Source organism: Rhinichthys klamathensis, unplaced genomic scaffold, assembly GCF_029890125.1.
Source record: "Rhinichthys klamathensis goyatoka isolate OS25496 unplaced genomic scaffold, OSU_Roscu_1.1 h1tg000242l_1, whole genome shotgun sequence".
In the NCBI taxonomy this organism is placed as follows: Eukaryota; Metazoa; Chordata; class Actinopteri; order Cypriniformes; family Leuciscidae; genus Rhinichthys; species Rhinichthys klamathensis.
In genome coordinates, this window is record NW_026606764.1 from 3,565,491 (window position 1) to 3,588,323 (window position 22,833).

Consider the following 22,833-nt stretch of genomic DNA (forward strand, 5'->3'; position numbering starts at 1 on the left):
CTACAGTACAAAAAGTACTGTATCAGACAATGACCGATGCCATTGGACCAGAGCGCTGTCAATCACTGCCCGATTCAACTTTAGCAATGTAAAGCCAATTCCTGATTAATTTGCGATGCAGAGTTTTTAAAAGAGGAGAGACGGGACTTGACCACATTTCACGTCTCTATTCATAATATGTAAACACTCAATTATTTTGAAGTATCACCCTGGGCGCAATATTTATTATGCAAAATGCAACAAAATGCTTTTTCTGTGTCCATATTTGAGCAATAATAATGCAAAAAAATGTTGAATTTTTAATAGTCTTTAATAATAAATATATGTCCAAATGCAAAACCTAATACATGCAAGTAATTATGACTGAAAACATCCAGCAACTAGGGAATACACAGCCATGGATAAATGTTTATAGGGCTATACAGCCATCTACTGGTTACACAACAGTATTACAGATGATAAATGGTGCATGACTCAGAGGTAAATATTTAGTACTGTAAAATCCCTTAAAACATTTATATAATTTGTTTGAAATATATTATTTTAAGTCTGCAACTTGTTACTGCATGTGGGAGTTCAAAGCAGTTTGTATTGTTAGATTATAATACATTTCTCATTTTTCAGGGAGTTGAGCAACTTTTCCATAAACAAAATTCTGATGCTGACACAGAGGATGGAGTGATAGTACCAGAGATCAACTGTCTCCATCAGACAATAATGTTACTTTGTTCAGACATATCACCTTTGAATGACTGGGATCCTGATCTTCAGACACCTGATGTATTTTATTTTAATATGATAAAATAAATAGCAAATACTTTAATTTATTTGGAGCTCTAGATTAAAACAAACACAGTTTACAAGTACACAAGAGGTTGCAGTTTATTCTTATTAGTCTATGCTGATCATGGATTAGCATACCAACAGCATATGAATGGGATGGTTCACCCAAAAATAAAATTCTCACTTATTTTACTCACCCTCATGCTGTCCCAGATGCATTTTACTTTCTTTCTACAGATAAATACGAATTAAGATTTTAAGGAAAGTAATCCATCTCTGCGAGTCCTAAAGATGCTTTAAAAACCACACACAGTGACCGTGATGTCCATGCGACCTCAGTGGATGAATCAATGCATTCTGAAGTGAAACAATAGGATAAGAAAAATACTAATAATGTAAACTGTTTTAACTATTAAAAATCACTTCCGACCAACTGTCATACATGGGTTACAATCCACTTGTCTTATATGGACTCACAGAGATGGATTATTTCCTTAAAAATCTTTGTAATTATGCATTTTGTATGTATATTATGAGAATACTGTGCATTACATGTAGGCTATGGTATGCAGTTAATGTTTTGTGGCTTCTGGTCTTTCCTGACACAACATAATCGCATCCAAGACTTTCACTTTGATACTTGTGTATATGCTGTAGTGACAATAAAGAATGTAAATTTATTTGATTTTTTATTTAAATTCATTTAACTGATTTTATAAGTCATAATTGAACCTGTTGATGATTGTTCAAATATATTTACAATTTTAAATGTTAGAAGATAATATTAACTAAATGAAATAAATAAAATTATCAGCATGATTAAAAAAATGGCAACAAAAATATTCTTTGTATGAAATATGTAATGAAATGCCCTTTGAGGTCTGTATCATCTGACAGCAAGCCACGATTGTAAATTTCATAGTTTAAATTCCTCTTATTTAAGTGATCATACATTTTGATGCTGTAAATGCATATGGTAACAATGAGAAATTTGATGGCCATGGTTGCCAACCTTGATTACCTGGTTGAAGTGAAACTTTCTTGACGGCTGAATATATCACACACGTATACTAGTAGGCTATTCTCTGTAAATTGTAATAGCACAACCTAATCAGAGCCTATCATGCAAAAGAATCATCAGGAATAAACAAATATTCTCCTAAAACATTGGACACAATATTTTAAGTACAGTAGGCCTACTTTGATGTAGAATTACACCTGAATAGACTGAAGAGATCTCTTGCGCTCCTAAAAGTTTCTGTTGACAAAGTAGTAGCAGCAGCAGGTAAATACAGATAAAATTCAAAAACAAACATAACTTAATATTACTAAAATGAAATAGAAAGCTGCGCTTACAGACACTCACATCCACACATGTAAACACAACACTGACGTCTTCACTTCCAGGTCAAGAAGCTGTCAATCAAAAACTCAGTAGCCAATGAGAACACACTGCTACTAGCCCCGCCCCCACGAGAGAATTGTGTCAGAACAGCGAACGAAAACTCAGGGAGCGTAAACGAAAACTTCAGAAGCGTAAATGAAAACTTCAGAAGCATAAATGAAAAATCTGGAAGCGCATTTGTAAGTTTAGATCAGTAAAAGAAATATGAGGAATAGTTAGCATAACATGCAGTGTATTAAAAACAAAGTCAAAAAAATTGCTTGCGATTCATTCTTTTTCAGTTTCAAAGATAATTTATTCAATTTCAATTTATATTTTCATTAGTTTCTTGAAAAGTTACGTTCATTATTATCGGCACAAAAATAATTCCATAATTAACTGCTCTCACACACACGGCTTACAAATCTCTTTTTTGCAGATCGCAGCGGGACAAAGTGGACAAAAATCCACAAATGTGTAAAAGGGAGTTGCAAATGTCACGTGACCTGCAAATTGCCAGGAAGCAATTTGCAAATGTGTAAAAACAGTTTTGTGTGTAGAAATGGATCCACAAATGCGTAAATCACAATTTGTATGTGAAATAAAAAGATATTTGTACAGATTGAATTGTGTGTATTTGCAAATCGTGAGATATTTGTGTATATGTTTATTTACAGATCTCCGCAGTACACATTGGACAAAATTCCACAAATGTGTGGAAAGGAACTTACAAATGTAACGTGACCCACAAACTCACAGGAACTGATTTGCAAATGTGTAAAAACAGTTTTGTGTGTAGAAATGGATCCACAAATGCGTAAATCACAATTTGTATGTGAAATAAAAAGATATTTGTACGGATTGAATTGTGTGTATTTGCAAATCGTGAGATATTTGTGTATATGTTTATTTACAGATCTGCGCAGTACACACTGGACAAAATTCCACAAATGTGTAAAAAAAACTTACAAATGTAACGTGACCCACAAATTCACAGGAACTGATCTGCAAATGCGTAAAAAATGTTTTGTGTTGTACACATCACCCTTTATTTTTGTGGATATGATTTTACACATCACAAATGTAAAAATACACATTTGCAGATAGAGAAATATTTGCGCATCATTGTACACATTTGTAGATTGTCTTCTGTGGGTTACAAATATTAAAGTCCATTTAATTCTTCCATACAAACACAAACCGCGTACGCACGTGCAGGCTTGCAGGCTTGCAGGCTTTGTCGCCATTGGCTTTTGGCTTGCTTAGTTGGGGACATTTAATTTAATATTCAACAATATTATTGACCTGCCTGCATTGACACATTATATGAGAACTGAACTGAGCTGGACGATGACATCACGGTTTTCTCCAGAGTGGCTAAATGAACTAAATGAATAACTTTTTTTTCTTTATACATCAAAATGAATCATCACTGGACTGTGACGCCATTTTCTTCTGGAAACAAACTTTGTTGCATTATTTTCCTGTCATCAGCTGCTTTGAAACGATCTGTATTGTAAAAAGCGCTATATAAATAAAGGTGACTTGACTTGACTACCGTATCAATAGTTTCTTGATCTGATTGATATTTGTCATGTAAAGAACTCACATAAAAAAAAATACAATTTACATGGGGTCCTTTTCCGGGCGTATTCAACATTCTAGATCGGATTTTTGGTTAATAACTAGTTATCTTCTTTCTTCCTCATTACTGTAATATTTCTCCTTCAGTTTCAAAGGATCACAATGCCATATCACGTCTCTCAGCCCACCGTCTACCAGAACTCATTGGAAGTTTAACAATAATGTGTTAAAATGTGAATTCTTTGTATTTCTTTAACTTAGAAAAACACAAAACAAGCATTAAAAACTATTAATACACTTAGCATCAATAACTATAAACTATAAGTGAAGAGAAAAGACTGATTGATGATTTCATTCCTTCTATGACGATTTATATAAATCGAAATTTACAGAGAGAGATTGTGATCTTTAAAGATAAAGTTCCTTTTATAGATTTTAGAAATATGATGGAAGCTGACAGTGAGATTTCAGAATTAGACATTGCAAATAAACAAATGTCCTAAATAAACATGATCTTTTTGTTTTTGAAGCTCTAAAAGAGTGTATAGATAAAGCTGAATTATCGTCATCAATGAAGCATGGTTTAATTATTCTAGTTTCAAAGTCGAACAAGGATGAATGATATTTAGACAACTGGAGACCAATAACACTTTTAACGATTTCAAATGGCTTTCTCATGTTTTTGCAAATAGATTTAAAGGCATTGGTGAAATTATCAGTGAAACACAATCGGCTTTTATCAAAGGGAGAAGCATTATAATTACTTAATTCCTCAGACAAGCTTACTTCTATTTCTAGATTTTTTCAAGGTGTTTGATACCCTCGAACACCCTTTTCTGTTTAAGTCTTTAAGTCTAAACAGTCTCGCGCCGAAGGGGAACCAAGGTGGAGCAGGCAGTGCAGACGGTCAGGGCGGAGCCGGCAACGCGGGCGACCAGGGCGGAGTAGACGGAGAGAGGAGCCATGGTGGAGGTAGGGATAACAACACCAGGGGGCCGACTGACGGGGGCAAAGCAGGTGGTTGAGGAGACCAGGGTGGAGCCATAGAGCCGACTAAACAGGGCGATGCTGAGGGACTGAAGGGACATGGCGACGCCGCAGGCTCTGGTGACTGAAGTGCAGGCGGGGACACAGAAGGGCACGGTGGAGACGGAGGGAATGAGGACCAATGGGAAACTGAAGGGAATGAGGAGTCCAACTGTGCCGGGGGGACGAAAGGACAAGGTGAAGCCAGAGGAGTGCAGTCCAGAGGTGAGGGAAGGTGGACGAGTGACCAAAGTGAATCCGGGGGGACGAGGGAGCCTGGCGGAACTGGTGCACTGATGGGCCACGGTGGAGCAGAAGGAGGTAAGAGCCAAGGGGATGTGAATGGACTGATGGGCTGAGGCGGAGTACTGGTCACGGAGCTTGGAGGTGGAGACCGGGGATCCACCGATCAGACTGGAGCTGTGGGCTGGCAGACCCACGGCGACTCCACCTCGCTGAAGGAGATTAGATGAGGGGCTGAGGGGCTGACAGGCAGAAGCGGAGGAGTAGAGCGGTGGCCGATGGAAGGAGGTGGGAGAGGGAGGCTGGGTGAGAATTCAGGCTCGGGAACAGAAGTATACTGAGTTCATAGTTTGGTCATTAGTTTTATGTTATGCTGCATCACATCACATTAACCCTTTCACACGTAAGTTTAAAATATTCTAACTGACCCCCCAGCCTGAGTTTTTCAAGGCGACCGTTATTTAGAACTTGTCACTTTAATGTTTCCATGGTGACGCGTCATTGCTTGTCACGTGACACAGCGCAACCACAACACAGCGCTGAATGAATGATGATCTGCTTTTATGTCATTTTTCCTTTTTTATTAAAAATATTCACAAATGTATTAGCTATAGCATGAAACACTGATATTCCGATTGTCAAATATGTGCAAGTGGATGGGTTTTGTTATTTAAACATCTTTATAACGATCGCGTTTAGTTGAGCTGTATGCACAATGGGCGGCGCCATTTTAGTTTGTTTTACAGTTCAGAGAATCGGATCTGTTGGATTTACAACACGTCAATTCCTCCACTTCTCACGAAATACATGAAAGTAAGTGGCTGGTGAACTGGGAGAAGAATAGGTTTAAATGTAAAGGTACTTACACAATGTGTATCTGATATGAATAAAACGTGTTGTCTTATTATAATGGAAAGGATTATTATTGCTGCTTCCATAGACATCAGTGTGTATTTTACTAACTCAAAATCATTGTTTTGCTAGTACGTATGTGTATTTAAATGTCTGAAACCTAAAATAAACATTATGTGGTTGAAAACACTGAATAGTTGTGATATAAATACAGCACTGAGTGTGCGTCTGTCTCTGGCTCAGCGCCAGCCAACGCGCGAAAGCACGTTTGAATTTAGCAGTTGATCACGTGATGCACTGACCGTTCTAATCACACCGGTGTGATCGTATGCTCCAGGGACCAGCCAAGACTGATCACACCGGTGTGATCGTACGTGTGAAAGGGTTAAATCCTATTTGTGTGTGACAGTACATAGCTAGATGTACTTTCAGTTATTTTGGTTTCATATTGTAGACGTGTTGCAGGTCTGAATGTCTTGATTCATTCCTTCTTTTATGCTTACATAACATTAGTTTCTGAAACTTCAACATGGAGCTGAACTGGGCTCTATGTATTATTTGCCAGAAAGACACCTCTGAACCCCTGAGATGTCCCTTGCAGACAACTGGGACAAGTGGTGATAAATCTGATGCCTATAGATAATTTCTTGCTAATGTCGAGCAATTCAGGGCGATTGACAATCTTCCAACTAAACTATTTTGGGAATGAAGAAACTGCTAGCAATTTTGCTTCACATTCTGCTTCTTGGCACAAATCTTGCCACCTAAAGTTTAACAATTCAAAGCTTGAAAGCGACAAAGAAGAACGTGCGGAATACTGTTGAATCTGGAGGGGGAAGGCCAATGAAACACCAACGACTGGATGTTCGAAAGTGCTTCTTCTGTGAGGGTGGCATAGATCAAGGTGCTCTCCATGAAGTATCAACATTTAATACTGACAGGAATATCCAAACCATGATCACTGAACTTAAGGAAACAAGGAACTTCAAGACTAGGTTGAAAAATGTGATTCTGGAGTCCTTCTCTTTATGCTATCTGAGCTGCACTCTTTGTATGTAATTCGACTTCAGGAACTTGAACAGTGTCTTTACACACAGAAGACATTTCGCCAACCTGTCTGAAACTATTAAAAGAATGGGCAACCCTAGTCACTCTTGACATCCGTAACTGTGCAGATGAATCTGTGGCATCCTAAAACAGTGTTCATCTTAGAAGACACAGGCAAGAAACAATATCAACAGTTTGTCACAAAGGTGCTTACTGAGCGCAGCCAATCCATCCATGATTCAATCAAGAGGAATTCGTTGCAACTCTTAAAGCAAACTCGACGCAATACATTACCTACACACGGGAAGAAGATTAAAATGCTCCAGAACAACGTGACACTCTTTGGTCAGCTGTATATTGCAATGCAAAGCCGTGAGAGTGATTTGGATTAATTCTTTGCACATGAAGTACAGTCCTGACTTTGGAAAGATTCACCTGCCAGGCACAAAGTCTGACTTACTTCAATGCCTTGAGCACCCTGGGCAATCACAGCCACCCTCATGCTTTGACTGCAAAATCTTGGATGGAGCGGTCATTTTTCCACAGTCTGTCTACTAATACAGTAAACACATTTAATAAATATGCAAGTAATGTTTTCATCCCTTACCTGAAGAGGCAGCTACAGGATACACAGAGGTTGGATATTGTATGGGATACATACATCTCGGACAGTTTGAAGGAGTCCAGGCGTCATAAGAGAGGTCAAGGTGTACGCAGGAACGTGTCTGGCTAAACAAAGCTGCCAGGCAATTGGATGGATTTCCTACGTGATCCAATGAATAAGAAAGACCGTTTTGCCTTTCTGACATCTAAGACTGAAGAGTTCAATTGGCCCCCAGACAAATCTTTGTATATCACATCAGGGCAAGCTGTATCTTCCTTTGGTTCCACACACGACTCGCATGTAGACAACGTTAAGTCAGTGCGCGCACGGAGAGCGTGTGGCTGACCCGTGCAGAAAAAAATTCACAGGAGAACGAGCTGATTCTGTGTTTTAAAAGGAATCATGACAGAAGAAAACAAGTATGCTATGGAAATATACTCAGCTGTATTTCGAGACACAGAGCCAGAAGTGCATTCACTAAAACGTAAACAAATGCCAAAGCAGGAGACAGTGAACATTACAACACAAAAAGTGGGCAGAATAACACAGATAACAGCCTGGCAGGTGACGCCACACATAAAATAAGAAACAACATTAGGTCTAACATTGCATAACACTCGTTAAAAGAGTTGCTACACCCAAACTGAACATGAATAGGCTTTTAATAGTGTTGCTGGGTTACGCTGTAAACTATCATCCGCTGTTTTGTTAACTTGTAGCCGTATCAATGGAGGATCAAAGAAAAAGGAAAGGAAATTTCACCGACATTGAGATACGAACGTTAATAGAGCTGTACAGTCAGCAGCCCACAATACCAGGAATGCCAGAGGCCCGGCGGAATCGGTGTTTCATCACCGCAGACTCAGCCTCAGTGGGGAGGTGAGCAGATTCCGGAAGGCGACGGCTCAGTGCCAGTGACACTACGGATGGCCCGGCATGCGGTGGATTTGTGGACATTAATCATGTCTCCAACAGTGTTTTGAAACGCACCATTTGCATAAAAACGTAGCGCTATTAACAGCTGTACTGCCGGTGTCAATGCTGCGTTGTGGTTCGACACAAACTGTAAGTCGGGTGACAGCTCTTCAACAAGTTCTCTCAGACAGAATCCAAACCTCTCAATCAGCTCCTCATCATTGTAACTGTCCAATGGATTGCTTCTGTCCCTAATAACTCTCTCCCGTCTAAAAGCCTGCTCATTGTAAAGTCTGTGTAAGGCGCGCCATGTCTTTACTGCTGAGTTATCAAGTGGTTACTATAGAAACATTATCTGTCGGATAACGGATATTAACGCTATTATATGCCTAGATTTTGACTTTACACCTGCTACTGGCTAGGCGTAAGATTTACGCCCGCTCTTAGCGAGAAGAGGACTTAAGCCTGGATGGTGCAACTGTCGTAACTATTAGGTCGGACTTAGAATGCTGAGTTAAGACCTACTTACCTTAAGACCAGGCGTAAGCCCTGTTGGTGCAACCGGCTCCTGGGCTTTGAGTTGAAAACGTTGATTATGTCATCATAATCCGAACTGTCAATAAGTTATCTTTCAAAAGACAGAAGTGCCAAGTTGTTCAGGCGTCCAGTCAGCATGGATGATCTCAGGCGTGTTTGGATCCTGTTTGTTGCGGAGAAAAGTCTCTCTACGCTGCAGGATGTTAAAGGCAGTGTTATGATGGCCCTCAACAAACCATTGATGTTGGGGAAAATGTCGGCAGGGCAGCTATCCAGTACTTCCATTAATGTGGGGAAGTTCTCTTTATCCATTTTCCGTCTGATATGCTGGATGAATACAGCATGTTCAGCATCAGAAATGTCAATGCCATACAAAGCACACGGATCATTTAAAATGTTTTTCACTCCAAAAGTGGCAGATCCAGGTGCGAAAGAGGCCGAGGCTCTCATTACACCGTAGGTGTCGTCTTTAAACCTGCAGTTTAACTCGGTTATCTGTCGGTCAATGATGCAGTTCCACAGGGCCTTTAAATCCTCAATGCTTCTGACAGCCGAGGTCTTTCCGAGCATTGTGGTGACAACAGTCATGAAACTTTGAAGGCAGCTTGCGTTCACGAGAAGCAACCACGTCCCAGTTAGCTATCTCGTGCTTTTCCATCAGCTCTTCTGTCAGTCTGAGCACTTCAACCAAGTCACCCTTTGTAATCTCTCGGAAAGATGCATATGTAGCTTTAAGTGTTTCAATGAGTGAAATACAGCCCGTCACACATAGCGTTGAGCTCTGCAGCCCCTTGGTGGCAAAATCACTGTTTTCAAACAGTTTGCAAAAAGTTAAAAGCATGAAAACAAACTTTTTCGTTTGCACCTGTTGCAGCAGCTAGTCTGCTTTGATTTTACTTTGTCCACTAGTTTCAGAAAATCCAGCCAGAGTCTCCAGCAGTACATCAAGCAACTGCAAAATCTTATGCACTGACCCTGATTTTGAGCTCCATCTGATATCACACGAACGCTCCAGCTCCATAACCTGGCGGTTGGGATGCATCTCCTTTTGTACCTCCATCAAACAAGAGTGCCGATGGGCTCTGGTAAAGAAGCTGTGTATTTGATTCACAGTGTCAAAAAAAGTACTCACATGTCCGGACGCTTTAGCGGCGGTGCAAAGCACTAAGTTTAGCCGATGAGAGTTGCAATGCACATAGATGGCTTTAAGAAATGTTCCTTTCAAAATAAACTGTACCCCTCCCTTGTGCCCCGACATGACCGATGCTCCATCGAAACAGAACCTGACGCAGAGAGCAGGATCCAGTTCGAGTGGTTGAAGGACCTCCAGGATTTTCTGTGATATCCCTTGCGCTGACAGATCTGCGGCCTCAACTAAGCCCACCGCCCGCTCTTTGATGATTCCTCCATGTATGAATTGCACACACACTGCAACCAGCTCACGTTTAGCTAAATCCTTACACTCATCCGCAAGTATGGCAAAATATTGCCCATGCAGTTCAGTCTTTTTTTTACGGAGTAGGATCGATGCTGCAGCTTCAAGCAGCTCATCCTGGATGTGGTGGCTCATGAATGTGGCATTTCGGGCAGTCTATTTTCAATTTCTGGAGCATATTTTAACATGAACTTGAAGAGCTCTAAGAAATTACCTTTATTAAGTGCATCCTCGGTTTCTCTGTGGCCTCTGAGTGGTATTTCCAGCTTGGCACATAACATGGCAATGTCCAACACAACTTTAATATGCTCCCTGTTTCGCTCCACAAATGACGGGGTGTCACCGTGCAGCTGGTTCAAAACTGTCCCGCGGCTTTGCGGTGCATGACTGACCATGTACGATTTTTGCTTAGTTAGCGCCATAGCATGGGGCTTGCTTGCTTCATGTTTGTCACAGGCTTCTCTGAGACGTTTCCAGTTCTTGTAGCCATCTTTAATAAAAGTAAACTCTGTGTGCATCTCCGGAAAATGTTTACACGCCTTGCAAAACACTGTGTCCCGTTCTTTGCTGTATTCAATCCATTTGAATTTCTCATACCAGTTGCTGTTGAATGAGCATGGTTTTCCACTTATGACAGTAGCCAGAAATGTTGACAGCTTTGGCTGAGAGGCAGGTTCCTTCAATGCCGATAGATCCGATGGCGTAGCGGTTGTCTCTTTAGATGCTGGTGGCGGTGGAATGCAGTGTCAGCCTTTATGCTAACATTAACGCTAGCATGACTTGATGAAAATGCGACAGTTGCACCGGCATTCCCAGAGCGACTAAGTGTCTCACGACCATCCTCCTCCTCCTCAGGTATGACATGGTCCAAAAGTATATCATTATCTAGACGCGGTTTTTAAAAAAGTGTGTCAATGATAGTTGTTTAGCCATAGCTCAGTTAGGTTGGCGCTGCTACCTAACGGTTACGGAAAACTGCCGCCACTTTCGAAGCTAACGCGGTGTTGCGTGATAGCATCACTGGACTGACACGTGATATGCCGACATAATATTTTTCTTTTGTAGCTATTTTTCGTTGCTACTGTACATATTTTAAATTTTAAATGTTCTCATGAAACAATTATTATTATTATTAAAATTAAAAATTGTTTTCATTAATCTTCATAAATCCACGCCTGATGTGAAGTGACCGTGTTATGTGCAATTTAGGGATGTTTTTATCTGAAAGAGATAAGAGCCACAATATTAGACCGGTAAGAAGAATAAAAAACTCGATGGCTCTGAACTCACCATTTGGCTGTCAGCTGATCAAGGTGTTTGCAATCACAGCATTCTGATTGGTTGTGTTGTTGGAAGCAGCTTGGGATTGACTGTGTTCTCTAGAGTCGGTGCGCTTTCTGATTGGAATGTTTCCTTCAGGATTGCGGCTCATATCTAGACAAACCCGCTTTAGAACCCAATTCTATTCTCAGGATATTTTTATACCTTACAATTTTTATTTGTAATCCTTTAAATATTGATTGCAAAGGATGGAAATCGACCCAAACAATCTGTAAAATAGTTTAAATGTGCCTTATCCATCCACTGTGGCTGTTTTTTTCATACTATCATCAGTAACAAGATTAATACTCTTTATCTGCATGTATCAGTTGAGAAGGTGCTATATACAAAATTATTAATATTATTATTATTAATAGATATTGTAATAAGCAAAAAGGGGAAAAAACATTCTGTTCATTTATTCTACTTAGGGATGTAACGATTACAGATTTTCTAAGTACGATTATTGCCTGAGAAATAATCACGGTATAACGATTATCACGATTATTATGCATCAATTAATTTCACAACACTACTAATGTATAATATCACATGAACACTCAGCACTAGATTTTAATGTGTTATTTATTGCTGCCACAACACAGTAAAAAATTATAAAATGGCAAACAATAATCAATCTCTTCCTTTGGAATGAAAGAGAAGTGCTTTGTAAACATCCAGCATTTTTCTTTTAAAAATAACAAATTAAGTCAAAGGCAGGACTCTTTGATTGAAATAGATCACAAAATTATTAAGTTTTTAGTTTGTTCTAAATTTATTTTCAACCTGAGGTAGAAAACTTGATAACATGAAAACAATATCTTGTTGGTATTTGACTTAAAAACATAAATAAAGGGATAATAAATCCCAATGAAAATAAGAATAAACAAAGTATTTGGCTGGCTCTATTGAATTAAATGCAAGCTAAATATTAGGCCTATGTATTTCTTTTAAAAGAAAACAAATATAGTCCAAATGTTATCCACCAATATTATTGTACTTATTTTAATACTCTTTTTTAAATTATTAATCCAAATTTTACATGTGCCTTTAGAAAATCATCTATTATAATCTCATTATTTTGGTTTGTTTGTTTGAAGTTTAAGTAAAAATTATAGAAAGAAACTGAGAACATCTCTCATGCAGTGTTATTAATAACTGAAATGCAGTTATTGGTAGTCCTAGAAGTCTACATGGCCCTGATCTTATGTTAGTGTTTTACACCGGGCATATTACAAAGCCTAACATTTACTCAACACAGACAGGAGAAAGCAATAGGATATTAAGTTAAATGTTCACTGAAACTCTTGAGAGCACGTCACATTTGGTTTTCCACAGACTTGCGTAACCAAAATATTCCGCTGTTTTTTTTTGTTGTTGCTTTTTTTACGTTGCACTGAAAGCTGAAAGTTGCACGCCGCGTTCTCCTTTTTCCAAAGCGCTAGGGCGGTTGCGCTCCGGAGGCGTCTGTCGTTGCTGTGTTGGTTCTTGTCACTTGACCTACGGTGCGCTTGCGGCATTCTGAAAAGTAGAGATGTTTTTATCTAGATGCGGCGCGGACGCGCTTGGAAAAAACGAGCGCGTCGCTTCCATTATGAGCGCGAAAACCGCGCGCCTACATTTGAAATAACGAACTTGAGCGCGCAAAAGACGCGATATGTGAACACGCACTTAAGGTGTTTTTTCGGTGGAAATAGAGCGTCGCTGCTTAGTCCCTCTGCCATAGTGGTTGACGAGCACGGCACTTTAAGCTGGTGCACCGCTGGTGTAACTTTGTTTTCGTTTTGTGTTAGGTGCAAAAGTTCCGTACTTTGCAGAACACTCGGTGTAGCATAGTCTTTACGATTAATTAACCGTGACGTTTTAAAGCGCGGTTAATTGTGAAATCCGGTAATCGCTGCATCCCTAATCTACTTTCCAAGTACTTCCAGTTTTCTTTGATTGAGGCTGCAGTTGGATAAAGATTGTAAGCGCATTGGCAAACTAAAAACAGAAATTCTTTGTGAGGCAACCAATGTCTTAAGTTAAAGTGCAAAACAAAACCATGGGTAATTTGTGGGTCTGTGCTGCAATTTCAGATTTCATCAGTCAAGCATGTAGATTACCGCCATTTCAACGAGTCGGCTCACGAGTCAGCTCACAAGTAATGCATTTCAAAAGGGTGCATGACAACATCATAATAATAAATAAAATATATTTATTTTCTCAAATAGAGTTTCAGTATTTGGCACAAAAGACAGTGTTTGGCAATGATACAGTGTTACAGGCACTACAGTAAAATAAAGCACTTTGGAAATTGTGTAAACTAAACCAAAATGTTAACAGAAGATTAAAAACAAATTCACTCAGATTTCTTTTGTTTTACTTTTGTGAAATTGAGGGACTGAAGAGATGAGATTTGCAGAATCTTCTGGCACTTTGCAAACCCTTTAAAAAAAAATAAAGTATGAACTTTAACCATAATTTACAGTATAGATGTGGATATTTGATCTAAACAACATTCCAAATCAAATCCCATGATTAAATGAAGTGGCAGTAAAGCTACACGAACCAGTCCAGAAATAATAATAAAAAAAATAAAATAAAAAAAACCAACACCTGGTGAATGTCTAAACAAATATACAACATAAACCAACCACTAATCTAAATATGAATACGATAACATCTAAATACTTATTCTATGTGTCTGACACATCTACAAGACTAGAGATAACATAGTAACACATTTAAAAGTGTTCTACAAATTTGAAGGACATGCGATTCACCATCCGTCCACTAGAGGGGGACAACCAGCACAAGTTATTAAAGGAACAGTTCACCAATTAATGACAATTCTGTCAATTTACCCCATTCACCCTCATCGTTTTAAGTTCATATGTTTTTCTTATTTCTCTTCTTGTTGTTGTTTTTTAAAGTCAAATGGGTTTCAAATGACGGGGTGAGATAATGACAATAATTGTTTAATGTATATTTTCTAAATGCATTTATATAATTTTGAGAGGTGAGGTTTTCATTTAGAAATCAACACAAACCTAATTTTCTAACAACTGCTTTAACAGTAAATGTGCAATAACAGTGAAACACACACAGTGAGAGAAATCAAGCCCTTGATACACATGTAGTCTGATGTATAAAGGGTTTTGAATGAAGGATTTGGTGTAAAGTGCTCTCAAAACGTGGAGACTGGTAACCAGCCGAAAGCTTGATAACAATGTAGGTGGCTTTAGTCCATTCTGAGAAAAACTAAGTGAGGATGTGGCGACCCCTGGTTAAATGCAGGGCAGGGTCTCTTATCCTCTACATCCACTGAATTAAACTGTAATGTATACTACTACTGATGAAAGAGATCAGAGAGCCTTCGGTGCATCTGGAAGCAGAGGCCCACAGGGAGGATCATTACATTAGCAGGCACACTTGCTCTGGTCTGTGTCCCGCGGTTCTGCCAGGTCGCTGGTGCTGTGACCATTGGTGCGAACCGTTCCGTCAGGTATCCAGGATTTGTCCACACATCTCTCCATGCGCTTCATGATCAAATCCAGCAGAACTTCCACAGCATGGCTCACGTTTTCACCGTTCGCAGCGCTTGTCTCAAAGTACGGGACACTGCAAGAAGAAGAAAAATGAAATGGATTCCAACGGATTTTGGAACTAGGATGTTGCTAAGCTACTGATATAGTTCTCAAAGCATAAAAACAGATATTGGATAAAATAGTAATTTTTTCAGTAGTTGCTTTCATTGATATAGTTCATTCAATATAGCCTGCGTACTTCAGACTTCGTACTTCCGCTCTATTTCAGTTCGCTTCTCTACTCAGTCTGAGACATCGACATGTCTCTCAGTTTTCCTCCGGCCTGAAAACAGCCGGCCAATCAACGAACAGAGGGCAGGCTGAGAGCCGTGACGTAGACGCTAAGCACAGAGTTTAAGATTGTGACCGCGGATATGGAGACACGGGATGCAATTCGCTCTGTTGTGGAGAATATTCCCAGCATTTGCAAACTGAAGCCCGACAAGAAGAGTGTTTGTTAAACATTTTAGGCCTTGTCCACACGGACACGGGTATTTTTATAACCGGAGTTTTTCCTACAGCGTTTTAAAAAAAAAATCCCATCCACACATGCTCGGTCTTCGTCTACATGAAAACGCAAAAACACGCTATCAAGCGCGGTCAAGAGCATGCCACGCCAGCAGGCGGCGATATAACCCTTAACCGTAAAGCCACGTTGGCCAATCAGAAGCGCAAATCTGACGTCAAACACAGCGGATAACGGCGCACGCTCTGACGTCGCAAGGCAAAAACCCCGGTTTCACTGTCTACACGACAACACTGTAACCGGCGTTTCTGAAAATCCTCACCCTGGCAGGGGTTTTAAAAAATGTTCGGTTTCAGTGCGTTTTCGTGTGGACGAACGGCCGAACCGCGTAAAAAAAGTCACGGTTATAAAAATGCCCGTGTCCAAAGGCCGGCAAGGCGATAGTTGTGATTGTGTCCCCCTTGGTTGCACTCATGGAGGATCAGGTTAAGGAGGCAGCAAAACTCGGTCAGCCATATTCACTCCGGTATTTCGCTCGATGGTTTCGTTTTCGCATCATACATGTGTTTACAGTGGAAGTTCGATGCGGCTGAGCTGGCGAATAACACACGTCATAACCAAACGTTATGTGATTGGCTTACGGGTAACCAATGATTTTATACTTCAGACAATGATTTTATACTTTCTTTTTTCAAACATTATAAGTATTATTATTAGATGGGCATCCACTCTGAGCTACTAGTTAAAAATAATATTAATAAAAATAATTATGATATACTACATTATATATTTTTTAAATATTATAATAATAGAACACAATATTTTTAAACATTTTTTTGAAAGAAGTCTCTTATGCTTACCCGGCAGCATTTATTTGACCAAAATACAATGAAAACAGTAATATTGTGAAATGTTCTTATAATTTAAAATAACTTCTTTTAGAAAACATTTTCTATATGAATGTTTTAAAATGAATTTAGCTTAATGGTCCCAGCTTAATGTGAACTGAAGGCTTAAAAGATGTAATCAGTTGGAAAGGATATAAAGTTGACTATCTGAAGACATTACTGTAGCCATACCCATTAATAGACACAGTACTTCCTTGAAAATAAATTCCAGCACAGCGCTACAACAACCATAACGAAATGACCCTCACAATAGATAATGCTTTAAAATGAACTCTGTAAAAGAGCTACATAAGGCAATGTATCTGTTCAATAAAATACCTTACTCGTCCGTACAACATTTCAAATCCCTCAGTTCTCGCCATATCTGAAAAGGCAAGCCAATGCTGATTCTTGTTTTATCACGAGCTCTGTTGTGTTCTCTTTTTGCCAGCAGACTCTCCCCTCTGTTCTGTTTTTTTTTTTTTTTAAATGGGTGATTCCCAGGGGTTCAGGCTTTAGCATACTTTATGTCAACCTTTCTCGCCCGTTGGGACAACTATATGATGGGACACGCACAGATATGACGCTATGCAATTTCCCGCGAAAACCATCCCACCTGGTCTAAAATATAAACACTTACAATAGGCTTACCATAGTGAATCAGGGGAAGACAAAACATGTTTTGGAAGAAAGATTAATGATGTATTGACAAAAAAAATTCTAAGGAACACCATGTAACTTTTTTGTTTAAAATAATAATAAGTCAAACGCCCTATTTGGACGGTAATTGTTTCTCATGGGGTTGTGTAAGGTATTTTCAACATTTACAGGGGTTAGTCTGTGATTTTATTGCCGTTCGAATCCAGAATGTCAGTGTTTTTATTCCACCACCCGCGTAAAAATCCCCGGCCAAATTACCCACTGTTTACCTACTGACACCAAGGTCGTGTGGTGATTTAATTGTTGTCCGAATCCACATCTCTGAGTTTACAAGAAGAGATCACTTCAAAATTCACTGTTTAAATCCTTTTTGATCACTCCTGAGCACCGTATGTACGATGTACACTTCTATTACTGAAATGCTGGAAAATATTTACGAGAACAATAATCCATCACAGCTCCACCTCAGCGAACAAAAAGGAGAAAGAGAAAAAAAGCACGTAAACATTAGAAATGGGCTGTTATTGTGGCAGCAATATATGATACAATTTTAAAATATGTAGGCTATTATACACAACATTAAAAATACAAATCAAGCAGCCTTATTTTTACCTCAAGTAAATAAGAGGCTGCATTAAAGGTAATATGTAGGATTTTTGCAGTAAAATATCCAAAAACCACTAGGCCAATGTTATATATTTTGTTTAGTTGATTACTTATAATATCCCAAATGTTTCCAACTATTTGTAAATCGTGAGAATTGCGGGGCGTGTGAACAGGGGTGAGGGAGTCGCCAGTCAATGGCGTCATATCTGCGTTACCCTCGGTTTCCGCTCGTACCGCCATAGTAACCATGGCGACAGACGTGGACAACTGGGTTATGCCTAGCAGGACGCTCACGCTGTTGTTGTTTTGTTCAAACATTATGGACCATGGCAAGCAGACTGAGAAACGAAGAGACTAAAATGAAGATCAAAATCTTTAGAGATGCCGAGAGCTCCACGTCCGCGACTAACTTCGACTTGACAGAGACGCGAGTGTTGCATGTACTTTATTAGACAGGTGAGCAAATGTACATAAAACTAATCAATGTTATTTAGTTCAACATGATGAAATGTTAGAATATGATCTGTATGTTATTCTTATGTTGATCTAGCTTACTGCTAGTCTCATACAGCCAACAAACAACCTAACTAACAACATTCAACACACTCAAATGCAGTTTAGTGTGATAGTGTAACTGTTAGAACAAGTGAAACAGCGCTGCGTTACCTCAAGTCTAATTCGTCTAATAAACTGACCTGTGTGGGTATTAATTCAGCACTTGCGTGTAGTTCGTTAGAATGAAATGTCAATTATTCCTTTATATCTGCGCGACTCGCGTTGCGTGTGGCGCTGGTATACGTCTCTCATTAGCAATCGTGCCCTGCTTCAAACCACAGTCATGTTAAAAACATCAATGTATTCACTCATCCATAAAAGATCCATCAGCTTGACGACAAGATCCATAATTCCGCTTAATGCTTTGCGTCATCAATATACGCCTGTGTTATTGTAAGAGGTTAGCGACCCCTGGTGGCGAAAAATCCTACATATTGTACCTTTAACTTCTTTCCGCTAATTTCCATATTTTTAAAATGACATCCTTTTGGGATAAAATGCAAGGATGTAAGATTAAATTGGATTTAAATAATAAAATAAGAAATCGAACGTTATTTTCCTATTAAATTAAATATGAATTTATTTGTATTATTCCAAGCATATGACATTTTATTTACAGCAGACAATCATACGACTAACCACGTGAGCAGCGTGTTTGCGGGATTACAAAACTCGCTCCTACACAGTCAATAAAACGCCATTCGAATGCATGAGTTATCACTGAGGTGCTATGCAAATTAATTTTTTTACAGACGACCACATGAGAAACAATTACTGCCCCGAATAGGGCTATAGAGCAAAAAAGATTGAGAACCCCAGCAATGATAGATTCAAATGTCTCTATTGTTTGTACAAAGACAAGCCTGGGAGGAGTTTAGATGTGAGGATCAGTCAACACACTCGATGGACACTCTGATAACATTTAACAGATGAGTCACTGCACACTGCTGAGAACTAGGGATAAACACATTGTCAATATGATTGACTCAGTAAATATCTAAATGTGCAGTGTAGACAACAGATATATAGATAACTTTTTTTTGACATAACTAACTCAAAGTCAGTACATCGAAATATGTCAAAAGGATGACAAGTTTAACAAGTGCCTCTTAAGGTTTCAATGTAACTTGATATAAAACTGTACTGAACATTATTAAGAGCAAAGAAAATCTACTTTTCCTGACACCTAAAATCTGTTCTTGAGGCCAAAATGCCATAAAAGACTTCTGAAGTAATACCAAACATTACTATTACCGAGCATGCAAGTGCTTTTCTAAACTGAAGACTCCTCACATTAAACACAGTAAATATTAGCTTTTCGGTATACCGCCATCTTAAAGTGTCACATTTAACGAGAGATGCCCTCATCTTAGGCAAACACGGTACAGACACGGCCCTTAAAACAAACATCCTTGGAGTCGCCCGCACCCTGTGAACACGTATGAAGACCTACATTAAGATACGACTCGCACACACCAGCAAATCATTTCACATGTCTGCACGTTACGGCACGCCTGGGAATCTGTCTTCATCAGGCAAACCCATACAACTTCCCTAGCATTTCCTGTCATTTTATCACCACAATCAAATTAGTATGTGATGTGATGACCTTGTAACTAACTTGCCAGCAGCCCTCTGCTTCATAACTTGATCCGGCACCACTGAATCTGAATACTACGAAACCTAAATACTTTCAATCAACAGATCATTCCACAGGCGAGTAGTGAAGCATTTCTGTCCTAAAGTCTATAATAAAAAAACGATTGCTTTTCGAAGCAGACGAGGTCATGTGTGAAAGATACAGGGCAAGATTCTTCGGGTCTGATGGATCAGGTGAATGTGGCGTCTCACCCATATTTTTCGGCCAGTTCTCGTGCATTGTCCGCTTTCACTGCGCGCTGGTCCCCCAGGTCGGATTTGTTTCCACACAAGACAATGTCGGGATTCTCGCAGTACGCATGCGTCTGCAGCTGACCTGCACAAGACATCACAGAAGTTCATTAGCAATTATTATTTGAAAGATTATTTATAATCATAATGATAATAAATAGCAGCTACCCATCTAATAATAATAATAATTATTATTATTATTTTTTTTATTATATGGCCAATCACTATAAGCTGCTAGTTAATTTTTTTTTACAAAATTGTACACAAAAGTATTTATAAAAATATTTCAATAATTTGTTATTTTTATTATTATAAAAAAAAATTCAACCACTCTAAGCTGCTAGTTAATACAGTTCATCAAATTGTATTAAATTGTTATTTTAAATACAATTTATTATTCTAACAATTAGATGGGCAACTATTCTAAGCTGCTAGATAAAAAGAAAAATTATTTTTGGGAGGGTAATTTGTGAATTTGATGCAAATAATTTGTTAAATAAATGTATGAGGAAAATGTATGTAGCTACTCTTTAAATGTGGTAAAAAAACAAAATAAGGTCTGCAGTGTGTATATGTATGAATCTCATGTGTTGGTTTCAGTGAGTCTGGACTCAGTAAGGTATGAAGGACATACTCATCCAGTTCCGCACATTAAGGAAGCTCTGCTCGCTCGTGAGGTCAAAGAGCAACAGGAAACCCATGGCATCCCTGAAGAACGCTGTGGTCAAACTCCGAAATCTGCATGAGCGTTTAGAGGAGAAGACACGGGTCGCACAACAGTGAAAAACCGGCCAGAACGTTAAATAAAACCTCTTTGACAATTTCTTTCATTGAGTGCATGTTAGGAAGTAAAGCACAAGTATTGATCTGCATCTCACCTCTCCTGTCCGGCTGTATCCCACAGCTGAATGTGGATCCTCTGACCTCTCCCGGCTGTGCCATCAGGACCGTTGGATTTGTATACCTTATTTAGAGACCCGTAAAAGACTATATTAGTGCATAATGCTTGAAAATCCTGGCCACTTCGACAAAGAAACTATATTCTCTGCAGAAAATGTGAGGTTTGCCTGATGCAAAATGTGCTACCACAAAGCTACAGTGTTGTGGTGGTTGCCAGGGTGTTACTACGTGGTTGCCGTGTGTGTTTTTGTGGTATGCAGTTCCAGGAAACTTGAATTTACTTTTGACTTAGTCAAACACAACCACGAAATGCACACTTGATGATTCAGTGCTGGAAGTGTCTCATTAGTATGACTCTTGATCGCGTGGCCCTGAACGATCAGCATTTGTTTGATGTCTTAAGTGCTGAAGTGTTTGTTCTTAAGGAGGGATCCCTGCTCTATTATGCCATATGAAGGTGGGAGGATCTTTCTCCTAAAACACACACACAATCTGCTCTACTGAATTCACATTTCCGTATCTATACCAGCCATCCCGATTCAGTTTTCTCAAAGCAAATGTTCAGTCAGTTCTTTTTACCATGGCATGGTTTTGAGTGCAACAGTCTGTATGTAAAAATCCCATTCATTTTTTTCAAAGGGAAACTAATGGTTTATAAATTATTGTGAAAAATCAAAGACAACCCTACTGTAAGCTACGAGGTTGTTAAAGGGATAGTTCACCCACAATTTAAAACTGTGTCATCATGTTGTTTTTTTCTTCTGTTGAAAACAAAAGAAGATATTTCGAAGAATGTTGGTAACTAGACAGTTGACGGTAGCCATTGACTTCCATAGTATTTTTTTTTTTTCCTACTATGGAAGTCAATGGCTACCGTCAACTGTCTGGTTGCCAACATTTTTCAAAATATCTTCAACAAAAGAAAAAAAACTCATACAGGTTTGGAACAACTTGAGGGTGAGTAATTAATGACAATTTTCCTTTTTTGGTGAACTATTCCTTTAATCAATGGTATATGCTTTTGTTGAAGCTTTTCAAAATAATATTTTAAATTTAAAAAATAAATAATATATATATATATATATATATATATATATATATATATCATGGTCTGTCTGAATACTCGATTCTGATTGGCTGGAAGGTGTGCAATAAAACCGTTTAATGCAGAGGTAGTTCCAACTAAGTCAGTTCAATCACTGTTGAAGCACACGCATAACGTCATTCGCACATAAAGCGGAGATCGCGCCTCGCACAGAAACATTCAGAAGCATAGAAACTCATCAACGCTGCCCCACGACTTTTATTAATAAAATTGTTTCGCTACTAAATCGCTACATTATCTCAGCAACAAGGGGTTACAACGCTATATGTTAATTGAAAGACAGACAAATCTCGATAATTAAAATAAATGCTATAATTTATTCATTCAAATAAATGTAATCTTAAGCACTACTTTAAACTAATATTTTAAATATTATATAGATTTAAAATAATATTTTGAAAAATACAATTATTTAATCAAATCATGTTTAACAGTGGAATTCCTGGGTGAAAGACATGACGTGAT

The 22,833-nt window shown here is 38.8% G+C and overlaps 1 protein-coding gene across 2 annotated transcripts in view; it reads right to left on the minus strand.

The window, feature by feature from the left end:
* Positions 1-15,101: 15,101 nt before the first annotated feature.
* The window catches only part of rab27a (RAB27A, member RAS oncogene family), a 34,095-nt gene continuing 26,363 nt past the window's right edge, over positions 15,102-22,833 (minus strand). For both annotated transcript variants that reach the window (XM_056265930.1, XM_056265929.1), the window contains exons 3-6: positions 21,242-21,327; positions 20,998-21,101; positions 20,325-20,448; positions 15,102-15,333 (exon numbers count right to left, since the gene is read on the minus strand). In XM_056265930.1, the coding sequence (XP_056121905.1) occupies positions 15,132-15,333; positions 20,325-20,448; positions 20,998-21,101; positions 21,242-21,327 (516 nt within the window). In that variant the 3' untranslated portion in view covers positions 15,102-15,131. The remainder of the gene's footprint in view (positions 15,334-20,324; positions 20,449-20,997; positions 21,102-21,241; positions 21,328-22,833) is intronic.